Source organism: Girardinichthys multiradiatus, chromosome 14 (assembly GCF_021462225.1).
Source record: "Girardinichthys multiradiatus isolate DD_20200921_A chromosome 14, DD_fGirMul_XY1, whole genome shotgun sequence".
Taxonomy (NCBI): domain Eukaryota; kingdom Metazoa; phylum Chordata; class Actinopteri; order Cyprinodontiformes; family Goodeidae; genus Girardinichthys; species Girardinichthys multiradiatus.
Window position 1 is genome coordinate 18,039,533 of NC_061807.1, and position 25,215 is coordinate 18,064,747.

A 25,215-nucleotide genomic window follows, 5' to 3' on the forward strand; every position below is an offset into this window, starting at 1 on the left:
GTAAATAAATATTTAAAAATGTGATATTTTAGGTAAAACTGGTCATACATATATTAAATACATTTTAGATAATTATTAAATGTTTACAAATGTTGAATACATACATAAATGTGGAAATAACTCATTAAAATGTGTAAAAGCATGGCTATGTATTTTTTCAATTCATTATTTGATGGTCCTGTCCTGCAGCATAGCATGCATTCATTCACCCTGATTGGTCTGCAGTTCAGTTTACTTTATTACTGCCACAGTTTAAAAAGAAAACACTAAAGAAATTATCTTCATAAATCTAAACAAAACCCAAACAATGTGCTAAAGGTTCCTCCGTCCACACTTAATAAATACTAATAATACATATTTCTCACACATAGCTCCATATTTAAAGGTTTTGGATAGAAATGGACTGCAGCACAGTTTCAATGCAACTGTTCCATAACCGAGCGTCTCTCTAGGCCTGCAGGTTCTCCTCAGGAACAGAGGAACCCGTTCTCTCCCCCAGAACACGTCGATTGTTTCTGACACATATTCTAAGCAGAAACGCACAGTTGCAGTGGGACAGACCTAATAAGACTCCCTGGAGTTCTGAACTTTAGTTCTGGTGAATCATGAAATCTCCTGACCAACAAGAACTGGGTTCTTGTTCTTCCAGCCTCCAGTAAAATAAAGTTCTCAGTTTTTGCTTGAATCCGTATCGGCCTTTAATGAAATGGAAAATTGACTCGGTTTTGTATGAAACAGTGGAAGGTGCAGTTTATTTACCTGCCTTGTATTTGTGTACATTACTACTAATCTGAATTTTTTTTTACAGGAGGCAAGAAATGTGACGAGCCTTTAAAAAAAAAAAAAAACCTTTAAAAGTAAAAACACGTTAAACAATTATTTATATTAGAAATTGTGCTGGATGACCAAACCTTGAACTTAATGCCACAATTGTACAGAACGTCTTCTGCAAAACAGTGAGTCTATAAAAATATGAATGATATGTAGCTCATTGTTGTGCAGGTTAACCAATCAGATGTGAGGATCAATTAAAGGTGCCGTATTCGATAGCCTAAATCATTTCATTATGGGCTGCTGCACAGGAAATGACCTATAATAAAACAATTTGGAAATATTCATATATATATACACATACGCTCATGAATAAAGATGGTATTAAAACATTCTACAACAGCAATGTTGCCTAAAAATCCAGGAACAACTTAGGAACAGTGCTTTTCCATCATGGTACAGCACCACATTACAAAGCTAAGGTGATTACTAACTAGCATGGAGAAACATTGAAAACAAATGGCTCTAAGGTCAGGAAACTTGCTGGATCTTGATCATATAGAGGACCTGTGCACAATCATCACACAGAGACTGAATAAAATGACACGAAGAAAAACAGTGACTACCTGCAAGCCCCGATTAAAACACGAATGGGTCCCTCTCAGTCAGGATTCTGATTTATTACGCTAGGTCGGATTGCAAAGGTATTGAAAATGTTCGGCCAACACTGCAAATATTCCCCGAAATGATGTATCTCTCAATAAAACCATTTGAAATGTGTGAAACGTTCATTAGTTAACTTCACCGCATACCACGGAAATATCAGGTAAAAACATTGCAAACATTTTCAGGTGACTAGTATAAAAATAGTGAGCAGTCCAAAATGTTGCTTTTGTCTCCCTCAAGTGATGACACACCAGAATCACCAGAAGACAACAAACATTTAAGTGATTTTGTTTTTGCTTTATTTTAAAATAAAATCTCCACAGCACCTCTGCGTGTAAGTTTATCTTTTTTTTTTTCTACTCTGAAAACCCCCAAAAAAACAGTATCAAGCATGTCCTGTCAATGAGAAATTGTTCTTGATGTCAAAGTTATTCTTTAAAATAGAGGTTTCGCTGATTAGCTGAATATGCTGGCAGCAGGTTTGGTGTTGTTGCATTGTGTCTGCCTTCCCAGTGATTTCAGTGGATGCTCTTTTTATCTCCAATCCTGACACCCAGCCCAGGATTATGCTGATAGTAACGTATAGATTTAATTATATTTGCAACAAGATGACACAAGGCCAGACCCTATAATGCAGAAAAATGATCTGTACTTGTTCGTGTCCTTCAAATAAAACATATTTGATTTGGTCCTTTTGAGAAAGCACTTACTGCCATCCATTACAAAGCAGCTTTAAATGTGTGTTAAAGGCAAATTTAGAACATTTTCAACAGGATGCCAACTTATTAGACATTTAAATAATTGTCTAAAATTTGTGAATCTTAAGGAGAACTCACACCAAAAACTAGCAGTGTATACAGAGGAAATGTAAATGTATATAAACGTAAACTTAATGTCCCAGGGTCACAAAGGTAACAATAAAGCCAATGAAAACTATGATCAAAGACAACGACTGGTCGAACTTATTCTATCATTTTACATTTTACCATTTTGTTTCACTTTTAGTGTAGGAATGATAACCATATAATAATATTTTATAGATGACCAAAGTTACTCGATAATCATTGGGGCCTGCCATAGAAATGAAGGCAGAGCAGCGAATGGCCTTGGGAAGCGTTTAGACCATTGCAGTTCTTTTAGTCTTTCATTTTTTACATTTTAAAAACAAACAAAACTTACACTATAGGTTAGACAAGTAGATTAGGCCTGGTTCACATTGCAGGATTTTAATGCCAATTTTTGCCCCGATCTCCCCCTTCCGACATTCCTCGATCATCGGGATGGTTCTGAAGATAATCTTATGAGATATTCCTGCTGTGTGTGGTGTGTTAAGAGGGATCCAGTCTGCTCGGAAGGACAATCGGGACGCTCCGACCTCATATCAGGGAAATTCAACATGTTGGATTGTCTTGGCCCGATATCCTAACGTGTGGGGTGTTCCCCGAGGACAAAAGAGCAATCAGCCTGTTGAATGTGATTAACACTCTCCTACAGTTTTAGGCCTCATTACAGCAAAAGGAGGATTCATGATGATCCTAAACACCTGAGCAGCTCAAACCAGCAGTGGAAAACAGGATTTGAGTCATGCTTTCAACCTAAAGTGTACCAAGTGCTGTTTAAAATCAGAGCCATCTTCATATGCTTGTCAGATAATGAATATACGCTGCTCAAAAAAATAAAGGGAACACTCAAATAACATCCTAGATCTGAATGAAATATTCTTATTGAATACTTTGTTCTGTACAAAGTTGAATCTGCTGACAACAAAATCACACAAACATCATCAATGGAAATCAAATTTATTAACCAATGGAGGCCTGGATTTGGAGTCACACACAAAATTAAAGTGGAAAAACACACTACAGGCTGATCCAACTTTGATGTAATGTCCTTAAAACAAGTCAAAATGAGGCTGAGTATTGTGTGTGACCTCCATGTGTCTGTATGACCTCCCTACAACACCTGGTCATGCTCCAGATGAGACGGCTGATGGTCTCCTGAGGGATCTCCTCCCAGACCTGGACTAAAGCATCCTCCAACTCCTGGACAGTCTGTGGTGAAACGTGACGTTGGTGGATGGAGCGAGACATGATGTCCCAGATGTGCTCAATCAGATTCAGGTCTGGGGAACAGGCGGGCCAGTCCATAGCTTCAATGTCTTCATCTTGCAGGAACTGCTGACACACTTCAGCCACATGAGGTCTAGCATTGTCCTCCTACGGCCTCCTCCATGTCTCCTGGTAGCGCCTCCAGGTTCTGGACACTACGCTGACAGACACAGCAAACCTTCTTGCCACAGCTCGTATTGATGTGCCATCCTGGATGAGCTGCACTACCTGAGCCACTTGTGTGGGTTGTAGAGTCCGTCTCCTACTACCACGAGTGTGAAAGCACCACCAACATTCAAAAGTGAGCAAAACATCAGCCAGAAAGCATCGGTGCTGAGAAGTGGTCTGTGGTCCACACCTGCAGAACCTCTCCTTTATTGAGTGTCTTGCTAATCACCAAATATTTCCCCTGTTGTCTATTCCATTTGTACATCATGTGAAATTGATAGTCAATCAGTGGACAGTTTGATTTCACAGAAGTTTGATTTACTTGGAGTTATATTGTGTTGTTTCAGTGTTCCCTTTATTTTTTTGAGCAGTGTATATACTCTTCAAAGTGGGTCTACAACAGAGCTCCACAGTTTCAGTCATTAGGACTTTCAAAATAAAAGTTTACATTTGCTATAGTTACCATCTATATTTAAAGCTAATAAAATAGTACACTGGGAATTCAGCAAAGGAAACACGATCTAAATAACTAACGCAACTAACACAGATATGAAAGGACAACTATGCTGGAATTTCAAAATAAGACAAAACACACGCTACAAAATAAAAGCCTTCAAATTTTACACAACAAAGCATTGGAAATAGAACTTTGTTGGCCTTTGAAAATAAGGCTTACTAAAACTTTCAACTTAAAAGCCTCCATCTTTCATAGTTACTATTGATTTTTTAAGCTGATAATAGCACACACGGTGATTTCAAAATAGCAAGTAGGATCCATATTACTAATGGGCCTAAACCAGTCCTTTAAAGACAACCATGCTGGACTTTCAAAATAAGACCAAAACATACTCTACAAAATAAAAGCCTTCATATTTTACACAGCAGATTATTGCAATAATGAATGGAAAATAATGAACTTTATCACAATATGCTAATATTTTGAGAAGGACCTGTACTGCTGGGAATCAATTAGTGATGGGAAAAGGTCTACTTTACTATTTCAAAAATAAAGCTTATGGATATTTTCAAAATAAAAGCCTCAACATTCCTTAGTCACGTTTTGCATTTTAAGCATATAATGGAATACAATGTGATTTCAGTTCTTACACCTAGAATGCAATCTTCCATTTAGCCCAATGCAACTAGTGAAACAAGAACGGGTCTAGGTAGATATTCTTGCCTTCGTCCCTCAATCCTGATGCACACCACAAACGCTGTCTAAACGTCTTCAGAAATGTTCTAGTTAAAAACCGCTAACTTTAAATAAGTGCGACCAGAAGCCTCAAAGTAACTTAACTTTGAGGCTTATAAATGAAAGCTAACTTAACTAGCTTCTATTTATAATTTTTAAAAAAGATTAGCGAACGATAGCCAAAATATTTATATATAATATATATATATATATATATATATATATATATATATATATATATAAAACAGTAAAATATAAAATAGTTCTGGGTTTAGGATGAGCCGGGCTATGACAGTTTATGCTTACCTTTGACGTAAGCTAACATCCGCCGCCATTAGCCCGCTCTGAGGAAGCGTTTCTTGGTCATTAAGCCATAAAAATACGGACTGTACAAAAGTCACGATACCTACCACATAAAAATATAACAGTTCTGAACAATACGTTAAATGTATTATACTACTAACTGGCCAGAAATAAACAATTGAAGTCCATGTTTAAAACTGTTATTACGCAGAAAACACCTGCGGCACAAAGGACCGGAAGTAAACCTTAAAGGTCAGATGAATACATTTCTTCTTCTTTTGGTTTGATGAATACTTTTACCAGAGTGGAGTGATTATGTGATTTTTGTATGGGTTTAAAAATAACAATTGCGTGCTGAAGTTTTAATATATTGTGGATTTTCTCTGATCCACATAAGGTCAATATTATACATTTAGACTCATATAAATATCTAAATGCTGATATTTACATACACTGTAAAAAAAAGGCACAACATCTTTTAGGTTAGGTATGATTAGCAACATTATTTTTTATTTCCCAGAATAATTAGAGATTTTAGTTTCATGTTTTTTATTGTATCTTTCTTCAAATTCAGTTTATTTAGTTTCCTTAGTTGGTAGGATTGCCTTTTAAACGATATAAGTTGGGTCAAACATTCTGGGGATCCTTCCAGTCTTCTCATGACAGTTTGCTGGGGGTTTTGGCCCATTCCTTATGACAGAACTGGTGTTAAGTGAGTCAGGTTTGTCTGCCTTCATGTTCTTACACCTTTTTTAGGTCAGCCCCCACATATTCTATTGCACTGAGATCAAGACTTTGTGACAGCCTCTTTAGAACATGGACTTTGTTGTTGTTAAACCACTTTCTAAGTAATTTGCTGACCAATTAGTTTCTTCAAAAATAGAAAACCAGTTTGTGAAGATGCTGAAAATTCCTTGCTGGTGTATTTAGATGTTGCTTCAGTATCTCTCCATAATGTTCATCATGATGCTAACCATTTTGTAAGGTCTGTTCTGCATCAAAACAACCACACAACATGATGCGGCCGCCCTTGTCCTTCAGAGTTGGGATGGCGTTCTCAGGCTTGCCAGCTTACTCATTTTTCCTGCAAATGTAACAAGGACCATTATGGCCAAACGCTTTCATTACAGTTTCATTATACCACAGGTCATGTATAAAAAATCTGACTTTGTCTCTGAATAAATTTGTAAAATTTAATCTGGCTTTTTTATGTTGCTTTTGGAGTAATGGTTTCTTCCTCGCTTAATCGTCTGTCGGTACAGGACTTATTTGTTTGTGGATAATGGCACTCTTAGTAGCTTCAGCCAGCACCTTCACAAGGTTTTTTTGCATTTTCTCGGGAGTCCACACTTTCTTGAACAGCTTTGCTTCACAATCCTCTCAAATTTGAGACTATCTTTGTTGCTTGTACACATTTTTCAACCATACGTTTTCCCTCCACTTAACTTTAAATTAACATGCAGGGTTGCAGGCCTTCATAAATAGGCAGCCTTTTGAGTCCTTGTGGAGGGTATCACTGACTGCCTGCTGGACAACTGTCAAGTCCCCAATTGCCACGTCTCTATGGTTGCAAAGGACATAACATAACATTTCTGGGTAAATAAATATTTTTTATTGGTCTTATGTAATGTTCTGTTTTTTGGGCTTCATTAGCCATAAGCCACAATCATCAAAATAAATAAAAATAAATTTTTCACAATATCACTGATTGTAATTAATCTCTATAATATATTTTTACACAAATACCCTTTCAAATCTAGTATGCACCTTTAGTTTCCAGAATAACTAAGATTTGTTTGGTAGCCCTGGATAGATTGATCAATCTTAAGAATAATGAGAAAAAATCTGAAATCTGAAAAGGATCTTTTGTAGACATTCCAAACATCAGCTGAAACTTGTTGCTGTTCATACAGCAGATGCTTTCTAGAGAGAAGTTTTATGAGTGAGCAACACAAAGATTTAGCTAAATGAACAGCAGAGCATGGCAGTGGCAGCATCATGCTAAGGGATTGATTTCCTGTCAGTTGTACTTAGGCATTGCACAAACTGGATAAAATAATGAAGGATTTTTTCAACTTCACTTCAGATCAACAGCTAGACAGTTAAAACTGGCACACATCAACATTTATTTTGGAATGGGGGCTAACATTACCTTTCTGGAATGGCCTTCCCAGTGGTCCATCCTCGACCCAATTGAAAATTTGGGTCTCTATGCTTGAAAGTTGGGTCTGTGCCAGGAAACCAACAGATTTAAATGAACAGCAAGATTTCTAGGAAGAAGAGGGGTAAAATGTCCAGGGAGGATTATACAAAAAGCTTCCTAAGGGGTGTGTTGCTGGTGGCGATACCTGTATGGAGGCTTTAGTCCTTGGCGCGGGCTGGTGTGGCATCAAATCCCAGCCCGTCAACGTTTACTGCATACCCTGCTCTCTAAAAGGGTAGGGAAGAAAAACCTTCTTGATGGCAGAAGAGCCAACTTGCTAAGGGACATTTTACCAAAGATCAGTCAAGACAAATTGGCAGCATTCCCAGTTAGGAAAACTTCCTAAATAAACATAATGCAGTGGGATTAAAGAATGTTTGTGTTCTTATTCTTCAAAACTAAAAAAAGAGTTGAGGTTTCCAGAGACGAAACAACATAGTTTTTACCTGCAAAACTTAAAGCAGCTCACAATACTGTCTTTGCATAGTTTGAAAATGAACCAACAATTGGAGGATAAATCCAAATCCAAACAGATACACAAAGCTGGGGTTGGAACAAGGAGCAATCTGACCTCTGAAAGGTAAGGACGGTCACCATACTGTTCCACGATTTTCTCTCTGACTGTTGGCTGCTTTGTTTAGGCAGGTAATCACCTGATAAGCCTCTCTAAAGGTGATAGGTCAAAGAGGAGGACAGGAAGCATGTCTGACAGGAGTCTCTGAAGCTGTTAATGACCAAGACGGACCAAGAAGTGTTCTGCTGCTGCATCTCAATTTCCCCTCGGTTGTATCATTATCCTGTGTTTATTGCAGCATGTCCAAAGCAGGAGAGAGGACCTCTTCTACAACTTCTGCCGACTCAGCCCTAACAGACAGGTAGGCTCAATCCTTTACAGCCTCTGTAGTTTTAAATTAATATAGCTTAAAGGTCAGGGTTTGTTTGTTGAGGAATCTTGAAATGTACTTTACTATTTGTTTTCACACTTTTTAGCAAAGATGGTGGCTCTAAAACTAGCACAGCCACAAACTCCCCATCGGGTTCAGTTTCTGAAACACCAAAGAAGTCCTCCAAGAAGGCCAAGAAAAGCACAGAGAGCATGACCAAAGTCTACAACTCCATTCTCAACAGTGTTTTTGGGGCCGTAAGTAGCCGACACCCACTCACTATCAGAACCATCAAACTGCAGAAATGGACCGGCTGAAAACTACCACAGCCAACAGCAAACCAATTAACAAAAAATATAATAATCTTCTGGTTAAACAGAAAAGATTGTTAATCCTCATACAAATTCTTCTAAAAAGTATTTTTTGAAAATAAAGACAGCAGTTGGGCACGGTGGCTTGCCACCATCTCGATCATCTCTGAATATCTATGTGAGGGGCGGCAGGCTTGTTCCTGACCTTTCTGACGCTGCTGGCTCTGAGCCTGGTGTGTCTGCTGTATTAGTGGCTCTGTAGTGAAGGCTTAATGTCACAGTTTGTTAAGGTTATCCACCAGAAAAGTACTCTAAGATCATTTGTTTGTCAAACTGAAAATATTTTTCCATTCGTAGTTGTTCCTTTGCGAAAATGTGCAGGAGACTGTTGAGATTATGAGAACAGGATATGGAGCTTCACACAGTTATTGGCACCTCATGTGAAGAAGTGTGAACCATTAAATTAAATTATCTTTTGTTGCAGAAACATGAACTCCAACCTTAAATGTTTCTGCATTCATTTATTACAAGAAACAATTCGTATCCACAGTCAGAGCAACAATCAACAAGTTTAAAACAGCTGTAGCTGTCACAAACAGGGCTGGATGAGGAGCCACGTTTATTCATTAGAGAACAGCAACAAAATACTGTGAACTGTTAAAGGTTGGTATTGAAGCACCCGTGTTATTTCCATGTGCAATAACATACAACCTGTGTTTGCTGTTTCATCAGGAGAGAGAGCTGGCCCAGGCTGAAATAGACGGTGAGTCTCATTTACGCAGGTCATTATTTAAGTCAGTAATAGCAACATTTCTGTGGATGTGTCCCGTGAAACGTCAGAAGGCTTAAAATCCATGGGTTCAATGCAGAAAATTTGTAGCAACCATTCAAAGATGATTTACAGCTTGATTTCCATTTGCTGCGATGTTTATGATTTTATTGTCTTACTTTCAGCTCAGAACTATGAAATAAGAGCATTAAAGCGTGACATTCCACTTAGTTTTTGTTAAAAATGGAAAGTTTTATGAGATCTGTCATGCTTCATTAAAGCTGCAGTTACAAGATTGATGTTCCCAAGAGCTGTGAATATTTGTGAAACTTCACAGAGTTGCAAGAAGCCTTTAAGGAGTTTGACTATGACCAAGACGGCTATCTGAACTACAAAGATGTGGCTGAATGCATGAGAACCATGGGATACATGCCCACTGAGATGGAGCTGCTGGAGATCGTACAACAAATCAAGATGAGAAGTGAGTCTGATGAGAAAACATTTTTCCAAATAAGACATAACTTCAAGATCTTAAGTGCATACCACAATCTGGACACACTGATATCTTTGCAAGTAATTTTACTTGTTTTATCCTTTTAGTAACGCTGTTCTTTTCTTCTGCTTCATTGTACTTACAACAAAAATTGGAATTTTGATCCAAAAATCCTGTTGCACCCACATTTCATTTGGAAGCTGGAATACTAATAGGGTTTTCACAACGATAAGGCCATCTTCTTTATCTTGTACAGTTTGCATAAACACTTAATGCATTCTTACACTATAGAAACACATTCACAACCAGGACTTGCACTGTATTAGGTCTGTGATTGATTTGTATTTAAGTGTTTTTACATCATAGCTTTTTTGTTTCATTTGGACCTTACAGAATGCCTTTAATTAATTACATTGAGATAATTATGTTTTGAAAGAAAGACATGAAACCACATTTCAAGTTTAAATTGAAATCTTTTTAAACATTTGACCACAAACTTTAGCAAAAAAAAACGTAGCTTTTTTATTTTGTTTAACTGGACAAATGCACTTTAATTTTCATCTTTTAAATTTGCTCACAAAATCTGACCAAAGATTTGACCTTAATTGTATATTAATAAATTTGTTGATCATGTTTAACCAAGGTTTTATTTGTTTTAATGTCCTTATTAAACCTGAACAAAGATTAGACCAAGTAAAAAGTTATTGACTTACCTTTTTTATAACGGTTTTAATAAAGACCAAATCACTGTGCCTGAAGATTGAATGAAGTGAAAAGTTATTAACTATAAATATTTCTAGAGAATTTGTTTAATTAAATTTGTTGATCAATGTTGACCAACAATTTGACCAAGTAAAATGTCTGCTTTCACAACTGTTTCAAAGTTTTTCATTAGATTTGTTGATATAATTTGACCAAAGAGCTAACAAAGTTCTTTTCTAAATTCCTTCAATTAAATCTGTGTATCAAATTCAACCATTAACGTGTTTTTGATTAAACCATTTGTTAATTACTTTACCTAAACTGAATGAAGATTCGACAAACTAAATGTGTATAATTTGTTTTAATCCATTTTTGATTTCTATCATGAAGTTTGCGGATCAAAGTTGGTTAAAAAAAATCAACTCTTTTTGCTTGTTGACCTCCTTTCTCTCCTTTAGTGGGCGGTTTGATGGACTTTGAGGATTTTATCGAACTGATGGGGCCGAGGATGATGGGAGAAACCACAAACATGCTGGGACTCAAGGAGCTCCAGTCAGCCTTTCTACAGGTCAGCTAGTCAATATAGATCTGGTTAAATTAGTGGAAAGACGAGAACAGAATTAGACGAAGTTCTTATGAACTGAAAGTTTTATTGCGTTATTGAAGAAAAAATATTAAATAGAGAAATTTGTTTGCTATAGTTTGACTTGGATGGAGATGGTAAGATCAACCAGGAAGAGATGAAGGAAGCTCTGAAAAGTCTACTGGGGGAGAAGCTGAAGAAGGGAGAGCTGGAGGAGATCCTAAAGGAGCTGGATGTTAATGCTGATGGAAACATTGACTTTGAAGGTGGGATTGTCATAGAACCTCCTAGTGCTTCTCAGTGCTGGTCAGCGGTATTAATCCTTTGTCATTTCTTCCATTAAATTTAATGATCAAATCCATCCAAAGATTTGACCAAGTAAATTGTCTTTAAACGTCTTTTATTATATTTAATAATATTGAACGACCAAGTAACATTTCTTCACATTGCCAATATTTGAATTTTTTAAAAAACAAGAACTGCCATCCTGAAGGAAATAATGTTGAAAAAGCCTCAGATTCTTGCTGATGATGAATGGATGCGAGATTTGACCAGAGACGTATATGATGTTACAAGCAGATTATTTCGGGTCGACCTACAAAACGCTTTATCCTTCATTGTTCAAATAAACTCAGCACTGACTCTGATTTTTGTCCTGTTTCATTTCAGAGTTTGTGATGATGCTTTCTATTCACTGAAATCTGGAAACAGAACCTGCATGGACCATCACTTACGCGTCGTCTGACAAGTTTTATTATATAATCCAATGTATTGTAATTCTTGCTTCAGTGAAGACAAATACCGCTATAGCCGAATAGGATTTTGTTTGTAATGCAGGTATAGACTTCTACTGTTCAACTATGAAGCTGTAAAAACCCTGTTGGCTAATTTGATTTGCATGGCATTGGTAGGGAAAATGTACTGAATGGTATTTCAGTAGGTCACTGAGTTGGGTGCTTTGTGATATGTAAATAAATCAGATATTTTTTGGCTATTTTATTAAATAAAATTAAAACCAGCTGAGTGTGTGATTTCATCAGGACAACACAATAAGATTAGAGATTATATCAGGCTCCCAATCAGACTTTATTCAGAAAGCACATTTTTAACCACAGAACAATGTGAAAATTATAAACGCACCTATCCGCATCTAAATAAGTTAAATATAAATAAAATAACTACTAATAACAGCAAATCAGCGTTGATTCTTGTCAGATCTCTAAAACCTGGAGACCAAATTAAAGCTGGTCTGTCAGAATCACATTAAAGTCCAGGTTCAGATGGTGGCGCTCCCATCAAATACACCCCATCAACATCTTAGAGGATTAACACTACTGGTAGCTGTCTCTGAGTTATGCTTTAGGTTCTAAGATGGGATCACACTTTTCGGCAAAATGTTTAGCACAGGTAATCTTCTCACATTGCAAAGAAATGCCCACCCCCAGCCCCCCAAAAGAACAGGTGTTGTTGCATATAGAGAAGCTTTAGTTGCATCCTCCTTACAGGAGCCAAGATATGGGTTTAAACACATGAAACTTAACCTTTAAATTAAGAGTTTTGTTCTTCAGATATATATTTTGAATCTATAATTATGTGGTTCACAGCCTGTTGACTTAAAAGCATTGATTGGGCTTTAATTTAATCTTGATAATTACGTAACATCTACTGCTATATATAGCAAATGCAGGATTTATCCATAACACAACCCGAAAAACATATTTCACCAATAAAATAGTAAATTAAAATGTATTACAATCAATGACAAATCATATATATTCACTACTCTGGGAGGATGTTCATTTGCTTTGCTTTATGCAAACATAAAAAAGAGACACAAAACCCCTCAATGTAAGACCTGAGCTCAACACTCAAAATTCCTAAAATATACCTCAATAAATCAAATCACATTGTTGTAATTACTGTCATATGTTATTTTCAGATCATAAAAAAGTAAACAAATTATGAAAGCAGACTGTAACTAGCATTTTAAAATAAAATAAATCCACAAGTTAAATTTTGCAAATGAGTTTGCAGTTAATCAACTGAGCTTTCAGACCTTAACCAGCTGTTGCAACTAGCTGGTTGACAGGAAAGGTCCCAAGTTTCCTGTTCACTAAAACTATGGAAATGATTAGAAAACCTCTTTGAGAGGGTAAGTTATCGAGAAATGTTACAAACGAGTGAGCACATAAAAAGGGAAGGAAACATAGAAGTGTCAATAGAACCAGGAGCCGCTGATTGATATCTCAACTTGTCAAATAATACCAACACAGCAACCCCAAATCTCAGATAATTTATGGAGGAGATGCTGTGTATTCAGAGCAGCAGCAAAGCAGTGACAGAAGGAGGACCTTGAACACATCTCATTCGTCGATCGTAATGGGGAATGTTAGATCTCTGGTCAAAAAAACAGATGAACTTCAAGTGCTGACAAGGATCCAGTCCGAAAATCGAGACTGCAGCTCAACCATAGAAAACAAAATGTTGGATTGGGTTTATGCAAATGTTAGCAATGCATACATCTCCAATGCGAGACCTCCTCTTGGCAAAACAAATTATAACCTTGTTTTTCTCTGCTCGATGTATAAACCTCTTGTTCAGAGCCAACCTGTGAAGAACTGTGAGAAGATGCTAATAAGATGAAGACGTTTGTTTGAGGCAGACTGGGATGAATGCCATGACTGAGTGTGTAATTGGCAGACTAACCTTCTGTGTGGACAACACAAATGAAGAGTTTCCACCTCTCATCTAAAATACTTCTTCAGTATTTCGGAATCTATGCCAGCATATCCTTAAAATTGAAAACAGCTAAATGGAGTTAAAGTATAATTAATTTATTTTATCTTAGTTTTTTTCTTGCTGTCATTTTAATTTTTCTCAGACTCAAACATTTGAGTCTGTAATAATCTCCAGGCACCCTTTAGCAAAAATAATTGTTGAATGGGTAAAAATAAAAATTACTATTAAATTAAATTTGAGATTTTAATTTAAAACAAATTAGATGTTTTATGGCCTGAAAGTACTTTTTCCTTCCATTTACTGAACAGAGGTTTTCTGTTGTAATAGTTCAGGGTGATAGTGTCCCCAGTGCAAAGAGTGATAGAGTAATTACTGAGGAAAGGCAGATGAAGCCAGTGATCTGTCTAAAAAAAAGACATCCATTAATTATACAAAGCTGGGAAGTTCAGCTGTTAAATAAAATTGTTCCCTTTCTCACATCTTTTCTCTACAAAGTAGGATGACAGAACATCCTCCAAGAGTAGTGTTTTCATATTTGTTGCCCTTGGTCAAACTGCCCAACTTTGTCTTTTTTATTTTGAACCACAACCCAAGACCACGACCCACTATGGAAGAAGCAGTAGTAAATGACTGACTGACATTTACTGTTAAGTATATGATTAAAGAAGATCTTTCTATCAAGATTTCCCTCCCATCTTCAGGAAATATCCACTCTGACTTTTGTAAACTTTGTGACACTGAACAAATACCATGCATAAGCAGGCTTTGTAAACAAATACACCTACAGCCACAGTAAAAAATAAAGTACACCATTCTTACATTCTAGTCTTCTACAAATATTGCATATATTTAGGGTTTAGGGAGGTACTTTTCCATTCTGGTTTCATCTTTAACAAATAATAACGTGGTGGGATTTGTTGTGGGTTCTCGAACACTTTGTGTGGGAATGAAATAATTTTCAATGACCTTGTAAAGACTGGGTCATTCATACATTAAAATCCAAAAGCTGGTGGAGGGTGTACTTTCTTTTTAGAATGACAGTAGGTTTTAGCCAGCATCTGACAATGTATGAGGCTCACGTTGTTTTTGAGGGCTCAGGACTTTCAGATCGCTCACATTGATACAGGACGCGCATGCAGAACTGCACTCATTTAAAGCTGTACTGCATGGTTTCAATAAGGTTCTGTTTGAAAGGTTCTTAGAACTATTTTACTTTATGGAAGAAAAAATTAAGTTCATCACAACACCGCTATAATAACCTCAGCCCATATTAGTAACCATTTCCTTGAGTTTTTTGTCTATATATTGTTGCGGCTCTTTATGCTAATAATCCTTCTCTTCTTTCTATGTTTTGTTCACTCTGTCCTACTATATACCAACTAAAAATGGATACGTTTGCTCTGTTTATTGTATTCACACTTTACTGTCTTCAGTAATACGCAGAACAGCTGCTGGCTATAAAAACCAAAACACTCGGAGCCTGTGTTCTGTGTCTACAGTTCATTGCTCGGCTCATCTGCAAACTCAGCCATGATGTCATGCACCCAGATGTCTCTTTCCTCCTGCGAGGTGTCGACCAGGAAGACGGTCAGCTTCCTGTCCCACGGGTTCTCGGCTTCTTGCACGGCCTCCAGCTGGGCCACCAGAGGCTTCTTCTCCACGTGGTTTCTGAAAACGATGGAGGCTTCCTCTGACCACTGCCTCTGCTTCACTCCTGCATGTGAAAGCAAAGCAGGAAACAGTCAGTAAACCCAATATTACAGCGTGAAATAAAAAGCTATTTAATACTCCACTTTACCTACAGAACTCGGACCTGCCGTGTTCTGTAGTGTTTAGTGTTCTAAGGTCATGGTTAGAAGAATGCACTTCAGGCACAGCTGAATATTAACCTGACCATATTCCTGCAGAGCATTGGTCAAAAAGAGCGTGTCTTAATCCTTGAATCTAAATCTGAAACATAACCATTTTTGATCAAAAGACAGAAATAGTGTCTAGCTAAAGTATTTGCACCCCTTGAACTTTTAACATTTTGTCACATTAGATTCACAAACTTTAATGTATTTTATTGGGATTATACAAATTAAATTAAACTGGAATGCTGCTAAACACATCGCATTGGAATAGTTTGGAATAAAAGTGGAAAATACCTTAAAAATAAATAGCTATATGATAAACTATATTTATATATATATTTTGTCACGTTACAACCACAAACATGCATCATGAACATGCTTTTAACTTAACCACAGTTTCAAGCCATTTGCTGCCTCTAAGTAGGTTTTCTTCCAGATTTGTCCTGTATGGATAGCTCCATCCATTTTCACATCAACTCTGACAAGCTTTGCTGTCACTGCTGAAAAAAAGCCTCTCCTCAGCATGATGCTGCCACTCCCGTGTTTAATGGTGGGGATGGCGTGTTCCCAGCGTTCGTTTTCTGGCAAACAGTGTTTCACATGTAGGCTTAAATTTTAATTGTGGCCTCATTCGACATAAAGACGTTCATCGGACTTCTCATTACTTCTCATGGCTTTAACTGCCTTCCTACTCTTTCATGAAGGCCTGATTTGTGAAGGGCTCAACCGACAGTTGTCAAGTCAACATGTTCTCTCCAGGTCCTCCAGACTTTCCATAGGTCTCTCTGAGTAATGTTCTCCTTCTCCATCCTGCTTGTGCAGGCAGGCGGCCATGTTTGAAGGTTTGCAGTTGTGTCATACTCTTTCCATTTTACTAATTAAGTGATTTCTTAAGGAAGTTTAGGGGTACCAGAGCACTTTTTAGATTTTTATTTGTAACAACTGTCAAAGATTTTATTGAAATACAGTGAAGAAGTGGTTAATACTATTATTATTGCGACTATTAATATTGTTGAAAGGAACTGTGTGAGGACTTACCAGCCAGCTGAGCGTGGATTCCCTGGAACGGCAGCTGTCTGAACTCCTTTATCAGAGTCCTGAGCTGACTGCAGCTGACCAGCTCATGTTTACCGTAGTCCAGCTCGCACACAGAAACCAGCCCGTTGGTCAGAACTCCCTTCACTAACACACGGTACCAGCTGCAGAGTAGATGGAGAAACATTTGGACTTTTATACTCATGGTAACAAGAACTATTACTACCTGGTTTTTAATATATAACCAGCTGATTATATCTTGTAGTTAATGAAATCAATGCCATAGCTCACTTGTTCTCAATTTTAGCAGCATAAATCTGATTCTTCTCAACTTTGGGTGGTTTCTCCTCAGTTTTATTGTAGTAAAGTATCATTTCCCCCATCAGCACCACCAGTTTATACATGTCTCTCCAGGGCTGGAGCACAAAGTGTCCTGGATGACACGCCACAGATACATACACATCCATATTGTGTCCTGTAGAAAACACAAAATGAAAGCGAATATAAACAAAAAAAACTGAGATTTTCTTTACAAGATCCTTTGCTTTCTTTATTCTTACCGACGTGGGGTAGATCTAGTAGTGGTGGCAGTTGGAGGAAGGATGAAGGTGATGATGGTGTTCCAGGCTGGCTGGTGGAGGTTGTGTTGCCTCCTCCTCCTTTAGGTCCTGACAGCGTCCTCCTGAGATGAGGCTTGGCTGGCGCAGAAGCCGATGTTGGACTGCCACTGGTGGAGTCACTGCTGCTCGAGGTTGTGGTGGAAAAAGGGTTTGTAGGAATCTTGGTTGGGCTGTGAAATGAAATAAATAGAAAAATCTATTTTTAGTGTAACCATAAAACGATTTTAACTAGACGAGAGCAGCATGAAATAAGTGGAAAAGCAGCAAATAAGACCTGTGGCTGGTCAGGAAGACATCTGGATGCTGTTTGAACAAGCCGGACTGGGCCATCTGGTGGTTGAGGCAGCGGGCCGGGTCGTGGAAGTTCTTGTCGGTGAACAGGTGGATGTAGACGCAGTGCTTGGTTTCATCTACTTTGGCAACCTGGGTAGTGTGGAGGTTTGTGAGGAGGAATAATAGAAGAAAAGGTTCACTGTGGTTCACAGGAGGAAGGAAAGCAGCTTTTCTCAAACACATCCAGCTCACAAGATGAGGTGAGACAAAGTGATAGTTTGGTGATGTTTTTGGGAAAACCAAGAACCATTTTAGTTGCTTTCACAAATGGGTTTCACAAACCATAAATTGCTTTAACCAATCTCTCTATTCCAGTCCAGGTTAAACTGGTCCATAAATTGCTTTTTTACGTTTGTCTAAGGTGGGCGTATTGCTGAAAACACACTGAAAAGTCTCCGTTTTTCTTTTAGAACGGTAGAAAGGTTTCGGGAAGCTCAAATTCCACTCTGCGCAGGTGGGATTTGGCATGTGTTTTTTGTTTTGCCCTTCAAGCTGTTTTTTTCTGTCAAAAACACACAGTGAGACTATATTCATATTGGAAGTTCCCCGCTCCATTCGGCGTTTATATAATACTGGTCTTAAGAGGGTTCAGGAGCTGCATGTAATCCTACAAAATGGTTTTATCCTTTTATCATGGAAGATGCTGGTTTTGAAAAATGTTAGCAGCTGTTTGGAATCTTAGAGGTAAAAAAGGGTTTACATTCTCTCTGCAATATATGTGGAGTCCACTGTTTTAGTAATCTTCGCTAAAACTCGCTAAAATACTCTAATCATTTTCTCTTTGTTTTTTTAAAACACTAAAACCATGTTTGACAGCTTAATTAGTAATGACTGCTGAAAGGAGAGCTAGAAAAAGCAGCTGATGAGACGTGAGAAAAATATTTTAACCTTTCTTTTAATTTTTTCTTTGGCTGTTTATGCACAATGTATAAAATTTGGTCCATGTCTGTATTTTGAGGGGATTTGTAATTTTCCTTATTTTCTTAATGACATAAGCATATTAAACTACACTGAGCAATATGTGTATCTGCAATATGAGTGCTGCCTTTAATTTATTGTTTTCTTTACTTTGAATTGAAATCCCTTCAACATCATAGTTTTTATCATTTGCCACCAGATCAAAGTATTTTCCTGCTTACTGTAAATCTACTAATAGTACAGGAGGAAAAGGAAAATGAACCTTTTAATGACTTTTCAACATATTTGCATGAAAACTGATCAGAATTAATGTTCAATTTTGGACATTTCAGTGTTGATAATAATAATAACAACCTAACCCCAGCCCCAAACTTCTGGAATAGTCAGCCTTGCTGTTCTTTAACTTTATAATTGAAATTAAATAATTTTTCAATGTTAATTACTCCTGGGTTAAAAATACGTATAATGTGAGTATTTTTAAACTAGGTCATCGTCACTATTGTTTTTCTGTAGGTAGTTGGCATAAACAACATGATGTTTAAGTTGGCATGAAGCAGATCACCTTCATGCTGCAGTCTGAGGTATTTAGCACTTTCTCTCGAAGCCACTGGACAGCATCTGGAGACCAGGATCCCACACTGACCGCCAGGTCTGCTAGGCAGCACTTCACAGCCTGAACACAAGTTGTTTCGCATATCAGTTTGTTTAAAATCACATTTTCAAAGACAACGTACAAACTGTGAGCTAAGAGCTTGCTAACTGCTTCTCCTGACTTCTTTTCATTGTTGGACCTGAGGTGGGATGAACACGAGGTCACGGAGGAACTGCGGTGGGATCTCTCTGAGTTCAAACACCTCTACGGACGCGTGGACGCCCACATCTATGAACAGGATGTCCACCACTCTGCTGCCGTGCAGGTTGGTGATCTGGGTTGAAAAACAATCGGGGAACAAAGCCTGCATGATGACGTCTATACTGTCACAACATCGTTTGGTTTTCAATTTCAGAATAATTAGGAGCTGCATTCACTTCTTTTATGGAAATTTGGGAATTTGTTAAAACCTTTAACAATGTGATCTGCAGGGAGTGTTTCCATCTTACCTCAACACGAGACCATTTGCCTTTATAGCGAGCCAGACATCCTTTCCCACAAAAAGGTCTGGATATCAGAAACTCTGACGTCACCTGGAACAAAGTAGAGGTCACTACCACCTTGTTGTCCATCCTAAATGGGACTTTGTCTTTTGGTTGGTTCCCAGTCTGTGTTTGTGCACCTGTTGCTTCATGCAAGCTATTCTAAATCCCTTCTATATGTTTGCACATTGTATTGGAATTGACTCAAAAATAACATCTGCAGTGTTCCTCTTGACGTAGAGCAGTAATGCATTAAAGGACGACAGAGGTGCACCTAGAAAAGCAACTGCTTCCTGTGCTGCTAACAGATTAGGTCCCTTGGGAATGTCTTAACTCCAGATTATCTGCCTAATCTCAGTCAGTACACGACACTGCCTGAGAAGAGTGTGGCGGTACAGTTAAACCTCTAGTTTGATTTAGTTTAGTTGCTTGGTTGGATTTAGTTTTTCTTATCTTTTACAGTGGTTTTAAATACAGAACACAAACATTAATTCTGGTGGTATAGCATTGATATTTTTGACAACAAACACTTCAGGTGAGTTGGGTGTGAAACAAAGGATGAATATGTGGAAAAGCACCTTAAGCCCTCTGTTAAGTACAGTGGAGGATCTGTGATGAGGTGGGCCTGTTTTTCTTCTGAAGGCCTTTGGATGGCATCAAAAACTCCTTGATATATTAGGACATTAAAAATCTGTGATCACTGACTCTTTGAGCAGGGAAACTAATGGCCAAATCAACACAGAAATGGTTCACCAGACACAAAATCCACCTTCTGCCATCTCTCTGTCAGTCTCCAGACCTGGAAGATACAGAAAACCTGTAGGCTGATCTGGAGACAAATATGGGTCCAGGACTCTGGATGATCCAGAGAGAAATTGCTGTCTTATAAGCAAAGCTGGGGACAGTACAGCAGCGTAACAGCGAGAGTGGCAACAACTGTGCCACCAGGGATTTTATTAATAACAACTACACGTTAACATGGAAGAATTTCTCTACTAAATAAATAGACTCAAATAAAAAAAGAAACTGAGTATACCTTTACTGGGAGTGACAATAACTGCAGCTGGCATTGTAGTTCTTTGGACTATGCCTGCTTTAAAAGAGTCTAAGTTAAGACATGAGGGAGGCTTTATAAAAGTTTTTTAACTGGATTTTAAAAGAAGCCACAGACTCAGATGGGCTCAGGGCCAAAGAGGAGAGTTTCAGAGTCTGAGTCAGAGTTCATCTATGTACTTTAATCAAATGTTTAGTTTAGAACATTAATTTGGATAAAAGGAGAAGTAAAGCTGAATAATATCTGCATAACAGTTACTGCTGATGTTTTTTTTTTTTTATTTGACAGTATTTGCCCAAGAGGAAGCAGATATATCTAAAATAGCAGTGGCTCAGAAACAGAGCCTTGGTGTACACCAAACAGGACAACACTGTGTGTTAATGGCTGCTGTAACCAACTACAAAAAAGTGAAAAAGTGTCGTTTTTTTTCATTAAAGTGAAGAAGATTTAAAATGTTGCTACTCTCCACTAAAGATAAGATGATAAGAACTAATTAATGAGGGAAGAAAAATAATGGCTGTGAAAGAAAATGTTCTCGATATGATCAAGGTCAATAAGACGAGGGTATAAGTTTATTTTGTTAAAAAGCTTTTCATTTGCATTTCTATTAAAACCTCTTAACAGGAATAAACAAATCTAAAGAAAACATGCGGTGTTGCTACCTGTGTGTGGAAGTAATTTTCTATTTTCTCCAATATCTCATTCAGCTTAGTGAGTCCTCTAGAGGGAAGCTGGCAGTAAATGGTCCCGTCGGAGCAAACACTGCTGACCGTCACATTCATATAAGCACTGTTCACCTGAGGATAAACACACGTTTAGTTGCTGTGCACTCAGACACCCGAAAACATGCACCCTTGCCTCTTCTGTACCTGTAACGGACTTGCTAGTGTATTGTCATGTAGGGCTTTCATGCAGGCAGCATTAATGTTCACATCATCGTCCTGAGAGGTGTCATACAGGACGACCAGAGGGGTATGACCTTTCTCTAAGATCTCGGCCAGGAGGATCCTTCCACTCGCCATCGTCTCAAACTTCTTCAGCACCACCGGCTCCTGACAGAACGGCTCCAGGCCTGAACAGGAACATTAAAACAGACTTTAATTACATCTCCTTTCTCTATTGTGTCACACGTTTTTTTTCACATTTTTTACATTACAACCACAAACCTCAATGTGTTTAATTGGGATTTCATGTTAACTCCAGTGCGCGGGAGCTGCTGTCCTGTCCTGCATCTTTTAGATACATCTCTGCTCCAACACACCTTAATCAAATGAACGGCTCCTTACCAGGCCTCTGCAGAACATTTTGGAGCAGGGATGCATTTAAACGTTAACAGTAGCTCTTGAGGACAGGAGTTGGAGACCCGTGTTACAGACCAAGCAAAAACAGGGCATAATTGTGAAGTGAAAGAAAATGATGTTTACCCACAGGTGTTGGACTTTGGTTTCAACGTGGGGAAAGTGTGTTCAGGTCTTTTTTTTCTCTGCAGCACATAGAGTTTTCTGTATAGGCCAAAAAGTTGAACTGTGGTCTGACCAGAGCACCTTCCTACGTGACTTGTGACAAACTTCAATTCATTTGTGGATCTCTGCAGCTCCTCCAGAGTTACCATTGCCTGACCTGCCAATTTAGGTGAAAGTCCATGTCTTGCTAGGTTTAGATTTGTGCCATGTTGATTCCCTGTGTGGAGGATGGCTCGAACAGAGCTCTGTGAGATGTCCGAAGTCTATTGTTTTATAACCTGACCCAAACACAAACATCTCCACGTCTTCGTCCCTGACCTGACCTGGTGTGTTCTTTGGCCTCTGAGGCCTTCACAGAACAGCTGGATTTATACTGAGACTAAATTACACACAAATTTACTAATTATCTGGTGACTTTTGAAGGTAATTGGGTGGATTTAGGGGTTTCAATGCATTGGCACACCACACTTCTGATTATTTATTTTTACAAGGAAATCATAAATCATTTTCTTCCACTTCACAATAATGTACTTCTTTGTTTTTTTTTTTTTTTTTAAACTTCCCCCTAAAATACATGGTATTTGTGGTTATTAATGTGCCTTAATGTGTAAAAGTTCAGTGGGTGGGAAGACTTTTGCAAGGCACTGCATGTGACTCACCTGCTAGTTTACACTTGGTTGCCTGGAAAGGCAGCTTCAAAAACTTCTTGTGCAGCTCCAACACTTTGGTTTTATTGATCACCTCAGAGAAGCCATGATCTACATAATATACCTACAGGTACAACAACTAATTATTAGGGAATTACTAATATTTCCTGGTTTGAATTCTTATCTTTAGTGGCTGCCTGGTTTTCAGTGCTTACCTTGACTTTATCAGACATGACCTCACATATTTGTGCCCTCAGGATTTCCTCCTCCTCTTCAGCCCGGACAGCTACGAGTTGGCCTGATGATGGAGAAGACAGAGGAGCTTGCCGGCTTTGGTCTGAACAATAAAACTCCCTCATCTCGTCTTCCATGGAGTCCTGCGCCCTTGAGTAACCCTCACCAATGTACCTGGCAGAGGAGGAGAAGCAGACAGTGAGAAGTCTGTGATCTATCAGTTCATAACAGGACAATCAGCTTCTCTTCCACCTCAGTATAACTGTGCTGGTGTCGGTGGCCTCCATCACCAGAACGGAGGGATACTCCTCTTTGGGGATCTGCAGAGGAGGCACCTCATGGTTACTGCTCTGAACCTCAATTCTCACTCTCAGCTCCTCTTCACTCGTAGATGAGCTCCTCCTGTTGCAGTTCTCATCCTCCCCACCTCCGGCGCTGCTCCGCCTGTACAGGATGGCCCTCTTGGGGTTGTCGGGCATCGGGTAGTTGATGGTGCAAATGTCAGAGAGCAGGTCAAGATTCTCCAGCACATGTCCAGGCAGTTTAGTCTAGTGAAAAAGTAAAAAATAATGATATTATCAACATTTGCACCTGATAAGTAAATCAACTGTACATCAAAGTGTGTGTCACCAACTTTGTAGGTATCCTGGAAGAGCTTGGGAAGTGCATGGGCCCATAGACCACTGGAGTACTTCACCAGCAGCTCCTCCAGTTTCTGCTTCAGCTCAGGGCTGAGGGCCGCAGGGGAGGAAGGAGGGCTGGGAGACGAAGAGGAAGATGGTGGAGACAGAGGAGACTGGGAGCCAGAGCGAGCCAAATGGTTGCTGAGGGGCCTCTTTTGAGCAGGGTACGTTTCAGCTGGGGAGATGGTGGAGTTTGAGTGAAGGATCTGTGAGGAAATGGATGTGTTGGTCTGTTCCTTGGCGGGGTAGAGGAGCAGCTCCGTTGAGGTGCTGCTGCAGGTTTTCTCTACCTACAAGAGAAAAAAATAACTAAGCAAACTTCTTTTGCAGCTGAAAACTTGGATATGTTCTCCAAACTGATTATATTGTGAGGATGACTCTTGTCCACGGTCCTCTTCAGGAGACCCCACAGATTTTCTGTCAGACCCCAAAATTACCAAAATTGTATTTGTCCTCTCAAGATACCAACTGTTCGTTGATTTAGATGCTTGGACTCACAGTGATGCAGAAAACGAAAATTCTTCCTGATTGTCAGCTTTTTAGCAGACAGCAGAAAGTTTTGGGTCGAAACTGTCTGGTGTTTGGAACCATTTATAATTTTATCCACAAAAACTACTTTATGGCGCGCGACCATGTACGGAGGCTACAGTCCTTGAAGCGGCCGTCCCGGGTTCGAGTCCCGGACCTAGTGACATTTGCCAAATGTCCCTCCCCCTCTCTCTACCCCTCTTTCCTGTCTGCCTACTGTCAAAAAATTAAAAATAAAGGCCACTAGTGCCGAAAAAATATCTTAAAAAAACCCAAAAAACTACTTTATTTAAGGAAAAACAACCGCACAACATGATGAAGCATCCTCTGTGTTCCTCTGCGGGTATGGTGTTCATTTTGGTGAAATTGGGAGGACATAAACCTGACGTGACAACTGCAACACCCAATCGCTGTATAAGAGGAAAATAGTCTATTAATTTTGAACAAGTACACATTTAAAAGTGGCTTCTGTCAGTATCTCAAAAACTAAAATGATCGATAAAACCAAGATTTCTAACGTGCTAAATCAGAGAGAAAGTACAGATTTACTGTAAAAAGCTCTTATTTTGAATTATTTATGTTTTCTGTTGGGTGAAGCAATAAGAAATAAAGACTGAAAACTTTATCAATTTCCAAAGTTGGAAAATTATCAAATCACATTTGATTCAAGACGGCTGCATGGTGGCACAGTTGGTAGCACTGGTTCGACTCCCAGCCAGGGGTCTTTCTGCATTGAGTTTGCATGTTCTCCCTGTGCATGCGTGGGTTCTCTCCAGGTACTCCAGCTTCCTCCCACAGTTTAAAAGCATGACTGTTAGGTT

At 38.6% G+C, this 25,215-nt stretch overlaps 2 protein-coding genes across 6 annotated transcripts in view; one reads left to right on the forward strand and one right to left on the reverse strand.

Moving 5' to 3' along the window:
• The first annotated feature begins 7,957 nt into the window (after positions 1–7,957).
• Positions 7,958–15,295, forward strand: LOC124880545 (calcium-binding protein 2-like). Of its 3 annotated transcripts, none has more exons than XM_047385744.1 (8): positions 7,963–8,286; positions 8,402–8,552; positions 9,339–9,369; positions 9,713–9,856; positions 11,029–11,138; positions 11,272–11,419; positions 11,823–11,965; positions 13,759–15,295. In XM_047385744.1, the coding sequence occupies exons 1-7, from the start codon at positions 8,225–8,227 to the stop codon at positions 11,849–11,851; spliced, it is 675 nt and encodes a 224-aa protein (XP_047241700.1). In that variant the 5' UTR covers positions 7,963–8,224; the 3' UTR covers positions 11,852–11,965; positions 13,759–15,295. The 3 variants fall into 3 exon arrangements, with proteins under 3 accessions (XP_047241699.1, XP_047241700.1, XP_047241701.1); XM_047385745.1 differs by having other exon boundaries at positions 11,823–11,961; positions 13,755–15,295; XM_047385743.1 differs by lacking the exon at positions 13,759–15,295 and having other exon boundaries at positions 7,958–8,286; positions 11,272–11,959.
• tdrd7b (tudor domain containing 7 b) overlaps positions 12,221–25,215 on the reverse strand; it is a 30,394-nt gene continuing 17,399 nt past the window's right edge. For all 3 annotated transcript variants that reach the window (XM_047385739.1, XM_047385741.1, XM_047385740.1), the window contains 14 exons: positions 23,818–24,156; positions 23,436–23,731; positions 23,165–23,357; positions 22,962–23,073; positions 21,709–21,911; positions 21,502–21,636; positions 19,753–19,836; positions 19,443–19,577; positions 19,214–19,324; positions 17,675–17,823; positions 17,341–17,570; positions 17,072–17,255; positions 16,784–16,944; positions 12,221–15,606 (listed from right to left, as the gene is read on the reverse strand). In XM_047385739.1, coding sequence (XP_047241695.1) covers positions 15,386–15,606; positions 16,784–16,944; positions 17,072–17,255; positions 17,341–17,570; positions 17,675–17,823; positions 19,214–19,324; positions 19,443–19,577; positions 19,753–19,836; positions 21,502–21,636; positions 21,709–21,911; positions 22,962–23,073; positions 23,165–23,357; positions 23,436–23,731; positions 23,818–24,156 — 2,553 coding nt within the window. In that variant the 3' untranslated portion in view covers positions 12,221–15,385. The remainder of the gene's footprint in view (positions 15,607–16,783; positions 16,945–17,071; positions 17,256–17,340; positions 17,571–17,674; positions 17,824–19,213; positions 19,325–19,442; positions 19,578–19,752; positions 19,837–21,501; positions 21,637–21,708; positions 21,912–22,961; positions 23,074–23,164; positions 23,358–23,435; positions 23,732–23,817; positions 24,157–25,215) is intronic.